Source organism: Vicia villosa, unplaced genomic scaffold (genome assembly GCF_029867415.1).
Source record: "Vicia villosa cultivar HV-30 ecotype Madison, WI unplaced genomic scaffold, Vvil1.0 ctg.001555F_1_1, whole genome shotgun sequence".
NCBI classification, from domain to species: Eukaryota; Viridiplantae; Streptophyta; class Magnoliopsida; order Fabales; family Fabaceae; genus Vicia; species Vicia villosa.
This window is the reverse complement of record NW_026705663.1, coordinates 162,910-169,831: the sequence shown is the minus strand read 5'-3', so window position 1 is coordinate 169,831 and position 6,922 is coordinate 162,910. Positions and strand designations below refer to the sequence as shown.

The 6,922-nt window shown below is 33.0% G+C and overlaps 1 protein-coding gene across 1 annotated transcript; it reads left to right on the top strand.

The window, feature by feature from the left end:
* The first annotated feature begins 3,287 nt into the window (after positions 1–3,287).
* On the top strand, positions 3,288–5,637 carry LOC131635819 (probable terpene synthase 11). The gene is made up of 7 exons (XM_058906467.1): positions 3,288–3,527; positions 3,607–3,871; positions 3,952–4,321; positions 4,411–4,629; positions 4,698–4,836; positions 4,918–5,166; positions 5,242–5,637. The coding sequence occupies exons 1-7, from the start codon at positions 3,363–3,365 to the stop codon at positions 5,533–5,535; spliced, it is 1,701 nt and encodes a 566-aa protein (XP_058762450.1). The 5' UTR covers positions 3,288–3,362; the 3' UTR covers positions 5,536–5,637.
* Positions 5,638–6,922: the final 1,285 nt, after the last annotated feature.

Sequence of the window (6,922 nt, the reverse complement as noted above, 5' to 3'; positions counted from 1 at the left end):
CACGGTTAATACGTTTTGGTCCGATATTCTGATTCATAATGATGCAGGGAACGTTGCTGATGTCTTTAATTTGATTTTTGGCTCATGTATAGTAAAACACCATTGTTAGGTTATGAAGGTTCAAAATTAGGGCTTAAAGATTTAGCCCAAATTGGAAAGAACCGAAGCCACCATCGTGTTCAGAGGATGGAATACAATCGATCCATGCCTCTATTTGAAATTTCTTGTTTGTATTTTGTGATTTGTGTGTTGCATGTGTTGTTGCCACGGTTCTGAAAATTTGGAAAAATAGGAACCTGCGAAGAAGACATAGCTGGGCGGAAAAATCTTTTTTTAAATTTTGATTCAATTGTTTTTTTATATATTAGGTCCACGGCGCGCAAATAAAACAAGGCACGTTGCTAGATGGATTGGCAACGAACGCATCAGGTGAGGCAGGGGGCGCAGGCTCGATCCTGGCTCCCATATCAATTTTTTTGATTTAATTCGGTTCTAGATTCCGTGTGCGCTCTTGCAGGGGATCCACCATGCACCTTCGGCCGTTCACCATCGGATCAGGCCAAGGCTGAATCCAACGCACACAGGCTGGGGACGCACCTTAAACCTTCAAGGATGCGCTACACTGAATCATACCCAGGTTTTATAATTCTAATTTTTTATTTATTTGTTATATTATTCTAATTGATCTCTATTGTTGTTATATATTATTTACTTCTAAAATCATATTAATGGTATAATTAGGATTGATAATATAATTAAATTAGGATTAGGCTATAATTATTTAGAAATATTTCTACTGATTACTCGATTATTTCGATTAATTTATTTAGTTGGTCTTGACCATTATAAATCACAAAAAATCCTATAAAAACCACCAATACATTAGGGTTTGCCCGATCCCACTGGCCAGTAGACAAAGTATTAGGATTAGGGTTTTCTAATCGACTTAGAGTTTAGCCGAACAATTTTAGAATTTTATTCGCTTCGATTAAATTAATTGATCGCGGTGGGTAATAATCAATTGTCTAATTAATTAAATTCAAATCAACTATAAATTAAAATGTAACTAATTCCTATTTGGTTAAACGGTTTCAACTATTTTATTAGTTGCGATGATTAACCCTTCTTTCTCATTCTAATTCGTTGTTCTTTTTAATCGAATCAATCGATTACGAGGGGCAACGATACAAATTAATTCATAAAATTATTAAAAAATGCCATTATTCGTTATTAGTGATAATCAAATTAATTGATTAAAATTGGTAACGATCTAATTAATAATCTTTTAACTATGGTGATCGAACCTATCGATCATTGCGGTTGATAGTACAAATTAAAAACAGGGTTGTACGCCCAAACCTTAAAACATTTCCCGAAACCTTTTCAAAACTACGGATTTTCAAAACTACGATAGGTAACTCAAAATACCTCCAAAACAATCCCAAATCAAATTCTAATCCTAAAGGCGTACAACCCTTCCCCGAACTACGTAGACTCTGATCCTCCATTAGGAGGTACGTAGGCACTTAGCAACAAGGCGAGTCCCCTTCCCTAAAATCTCAATTTTTCCCCTATTCACTTCCTTAGCTATAAACCTCATTTTTAACCATAAACCTTTATCCTTAGATTCAAAGCCATAGGAAAGGATTGAGGGTGCCTAACACCTTCCCTCGACCTGAATATAGTATCTTACCCTGATCTCTTAACTACGTAGGGTTTCCTATTCGCCCTTCAGAATAGGTGGCGACTCTAAAAGCTTAATTTTTAGGGCAGGTTGCTACAGACATCTCAAAAAGACATTTTTCTAAAGTAGTTATGATGACGATGACGTCATTGCACTTCTTTGAACACTTGTGGAAGTTTTAAAAGCACCACATGTCTCACAAATGGTTAAAAATGGCATTTTCGGGTGGCAATTTGTTAGCATGGAATTCTCGACGTGATAAGTTCGAAAAATGAATATGGTATGGAGATAATATTTAGTGAAAAGAATTGATGAGAAAAGAATTGATGATGTGTTCGACAAGAGTGATCTTAGCTCATTGATGTCGAGTTCGCCACATTAACCCTAAGAGCTGGGGACTTAACAGATTTTCCAAATTTATGAGAATATTGTTCTTATGAGCTCAACAAGATGAATTATCGACAACGACGATTGAGACAAGACAAAGAGATTAGAATTTTGGGAACCATGCAGTAGATTACGTGTCGAATGTTGAAAATATAGTCGTTGCAGACAATTATTTCTATAGTGGTTCAAGCGTTAGAATTCGGATAACGATATCATTGTAAAATCTCTGTAACACACAAAGTACTCACGTCAAATCAAAAAACGAGTTTGTGAGAACTATGTATGATTCTGTACACCAAGTTTTATATATTTAAGCAAAGTATTTTTATTTACTTTACTTACTTTTTTCTAGCCTTTACCTTTACATAATAGTTTCTTTAATATTAGACTTCGACACAGTCGAGACCCTCCATTTCTTTTCATTTCCAAACTCTTTTCTTCTTGCTTTATTAGTCGATTTCAACTTATAGCAACATTCAAACAGTTTTCTCTTAGAAATATGCATAAATTGTCTTAGGATTTTTTAATAACTATTCAAAACTAAGTGATTATTTACGAAAGTCACTAGTAAACACTCCCTTACCTAGCAAAGATAGTGAGCTTGACAAGAGAACATTATTAATTCAATTATATATATTTTTTAAAATTTTATCATATTTGAATTATTTTTCATCAATTAGTTTAAAAATTAAACAAAAAATGATGAATACATCTCAAATAGTGAAGGATATACATCTTTGTTCTCTTCCCCATTTCTGTTTAAATAAGTAAAGTAGATTTGAATTTTTTGTAATACAAATATAGCAAGGTCCTTCTAAGTTAAAATGAGGATGGGAGTGCTTGCTCAATTGGCTCGAATCTCTTGAGTTAATTTGGTTAAAAGAAATTGAAGGTACAAAACTCAAGTTCTATCCAAAAAAAGGAAATATATACTAACAAGAGATAAAAGTTAGGCTTGTCATGTCCACCTCAAAAAGAAAACATTTAGTGTAATTTTGGTGAAATATCAAGAGATGCTGTTGTACTTCCTCCCACATATGTGGGTCTGCTCATCCGTGATAGATTCTAAATATGTGGTTGTTGGTTTGAGTACGACTATTTCTCTACCACATGTCTTCCACTTGGTTGATGCTGATGTTTTGTAAGTTTCCGGCCAGTTCATGTTTGTTTTGTGTGTTGATGTGCTTCTACTCCTTTTTATATTAAAAAGAAAAGAAAGAGTATGATAAGTAGTGTTGCAATAGCTTCTAATAGAAAGAACTGAGATAAGAGTATTAATTCGTCCAATACAATGGCTGTTACTACTCAACTTAGAGTTTCATATCTCACAAACTCACTTGCTCGTCACAATTCTCCGACATTCGCTAATTATTCACGGATCTCATCGCTTCAAAATCCGAATCCAAAGATTACGCTTAGTAAATTATCGACTAAGTCGATTGCTTTTAATGATAAGGTAGCTTTTACTAATCTCTCTCAACATATATGCTCTTAATAATAGTAATAATAATAATAATTCATGTTGTTGGTGTTAGTTGCCAGCTTTACAGAAAAATGACAAGACCACAAGTTTGGAGCAAGTGAAAAGAAGAAGCCGGGAAGCATTGTTAAACTCGAGTGATCCTATTGAAACAATGAAGATGATTGACTCAATCCAAGGGCTGGGAATTAGCCACCATTTGGAAGATGAGATCAATATGCAACTTGAGAGGATATGTGATTGGGATGCTTCTACAAACCTCTTTGCAGCATCTCTTCAATTTCGTTTACTTAGGCACAATGGTTGGCCTACATGTTCTGGTATATTATCATTTGAATTTTTTGATTCTTAGGTACTTTTCTTATTTATTGCTAATATAAAGTTACTAATTTGATTGTAGACATATTCAGAAACTTTTTGGACAAAAGTGGCAATTTCAAAGAGTCTCTCACCAAAGACATTTCTGGTATGTTGAGCCTATATGAGGCATCATATTTAGGGACTCAAGATGAAGAAATATTAAAGCAAGCTTTGAAATTTTCAAGGACTCGTTTAAGCGAGTTAATCTCACACACGAGTCCTGAAATCGATCACATTGTTAGATCCTTAACACTTCCAAAGCATCTAAGGATGGCAAGGTTAGAAGCTAGAAACTACATGGATGAATATAGTCATGCAAGTAAGCAAATACCAGATCTTTTGGAATTGGCAAAGTTGGACTCTGACATGATTCAATCGCTACATCAAAGAGAATTAGCAGAAATATGCAGGTGACTTAATGCTCACAAGATTATACCATAATATAAACAATATGTTTTTGAGAAGTGCTATTTATAGAAATTTTATATGATTTTCTTAGGTGGTGGAAAGAGTTGGGACTTATAGACAAACTAACTTTTGCAAGAGATAGACCAACGGAGTGCTTCTTTTGGACTGTGGGAATTTTTCCAGAACCATGTTATACAAATAGTCGTATCGAACTTACAAAAACCATATGCATTTTGGATGTTATTGATGACATCTTTGACAATTATGGAACATTAGATGAACTTATTCTTTTCACAGATGCAGTCAAAAGGTATGCCTCTAAATAATTTGTAAGAAATTAATAAACAAAATGTTAAACTATTTTTTTTTTCTTTTCAGATGGGACCTTGATTCAATGGAGCAACTTCCTGAGTATATGAAGATATGCTATATGGCATTATATAACACCACAAATGAAATTTCGTATAGAATTTTGAAAGAACATGGACTAAATGTTGTTTCTTACTTAAAAAGACCAGTAAGAATATGAATATGAATATCCATTACCTATTTATAACATTTTAGAATTTTATAACTAAGTTTTATTTAATTTATGTAGTGGATGGACATGTTTGACGCATATTTGGAAGAAGCGAAATGGTTCAATAGTGGATATGTGCCAAGTTTTAGGACATATTTGGATAATGGAGCAATTTCGGTTGGTTCGTGTATGGCTATGGTGCATGCTACTTTCCTCATCGGTGATGGTCTATCCAAGGAAACCATTTCCATGATGAACCCATATCCTAGACTCTTCACTTGCTCCGGAGAAATTCTTCGATTATGGGATGACTTAGGAACTTCAACGGTATCTCTCTGATCGATAATAAAAACTTCTAAGTTTAATTTAGATCAATAATATATTTCTTATTTTGGTGTTCAGGAGGAACAAGAAAGAGGGGATAATGCTAGCAGCATACAATGCTTGATGGGAGAGAATAATATTACAGATGAAAATGAAGGAAGAAAACACATAAGGCTGTTCATAGGGAACTTGTGGCGAGAGCTCAATTACCTTGCCATGACCAAAACCTTGCCCTTATCTGTTGTTAAAGCTTCTCTTAACATGGCTAGAACTGCTCAAGTTATTTATCAACATGGAGATGATAAAAGCACTTTTAGTGTTGATGATTATGTGCAATCATTGATCTTCACATCATTACCTACAAGTCATTAAGATGAAAAAATATTAATTAACTTAGTTGTATGAATGTTTATCTGTATTAATTAACATGGAGTTAGTTATTTTCTGTTTAAACTGAAATGGATGTCTATGAAAAAATGGCAAAGGAACCATGGAAGCTCCACCCTCGAATCATCCTCGATTGCTTGCATGCTGTAGAAATGAAAATATTGTTGCATGGCTGATCCTTATTTCAATTTTAGAGGAGATCAAAGCTTTTGTGATTTATTAAAATTCTATACATGTGATTTGGGACGATCTTCACATACAATTTAGAATGATTTTAGCTCAAAAATGATCTTCGATCTTGGAATCAAGGTTATTACTTATTAGGTTGATGTTTGCACCTAAATTCTATACCTGAATTATATATATATATATATATATATATATATATATATATATATATATATATATATATATATATATATATATATATATATATATATATATATATATATATATATATATATATATATATATATATCATGTGTATCAATCATTCTTAGTAAACACTCATTCTAAAAACATATTTGAAACTTTGTCGGTATCATGGATATACTTCACAATTGGTTCCATGAAGATGATTCAGTCAATTTTTTTGTTGTTTATACACTTATAGATATAGTGTTTTCTTTGTGACTTATGAGTTATGCCAATATAACGAAGGAAGTATATAGCATTTGGCATTTGCTTTAATAAAACTATAATGATTGCATTTCAAGGAGACTAAAATTATAGATACATTTAATAGAAAGTGATAAATTATTTAAAAGAGTATTTTTAAATAGTAAATATTTCCCATAATTCTTGTTTTTCTCTTTTAGATAGTCTCTGTTTCTAGTATATTGTTTTTGGAATTATTGTAGTCGGGGATAACAGTATCTGCACATGGTTGTGGGGATCACATAGATAGGGATGGCAATTTGGCCCATCCCCAGTGGGTACCCACAAAAAACCCCATATTGGATAGGGTAAATACCCATAAAAATGGGTATGGGCACGGGCACGGGCACGGGTAATTGCCCATTAAAATATGCGGGTATGGGCGCGGGCACGGGTACCTTACTACTCAACCCGCCCCATACCCACACTACATATTTCTATAATGTCATTTATATTGTTATATAAAAATGCATGATTCTAAATTTTTTTAAAAATATATCGCTATTAAATCATTACACATTTTAATAAAAGTGTTTATTTGTTTCTTAACTCAACAATAACATACATAATTTTTTTAATATTGTTAAAAAGACTTAAATTATATGATATTTTGTAATTAAACGATTTAATTTTACTATAAATGCGGGTAAACGGGTACGGGTATGGGCATTGAGGTACTCATAGGGTACGGATACGGTCATTAATATTGATACCC

Coding starts and splice junctions, on each gene's coding strand:
- LOC131635819 (XM_058906467.1), top strand. CDS start 3,363: ATGGCTGTTACTACTCAACTTAGAGTTTCATATCTCACAAACTCACTT. Junction 3,528..3,606: donor CGATTGCTTTTAATGATAAG/GTAGCTTTTACT, acceptor TGTTGGTGTTAG/TTGCCAGCTTTACAGAAAAA. Junction 4,322..4,410: donor GAATTAGCAGAAATATGCAG/GTGACTTAATGC, acceptor TGATTTTCTTAG/GTGGTGGAAAGAGTTGGGAC.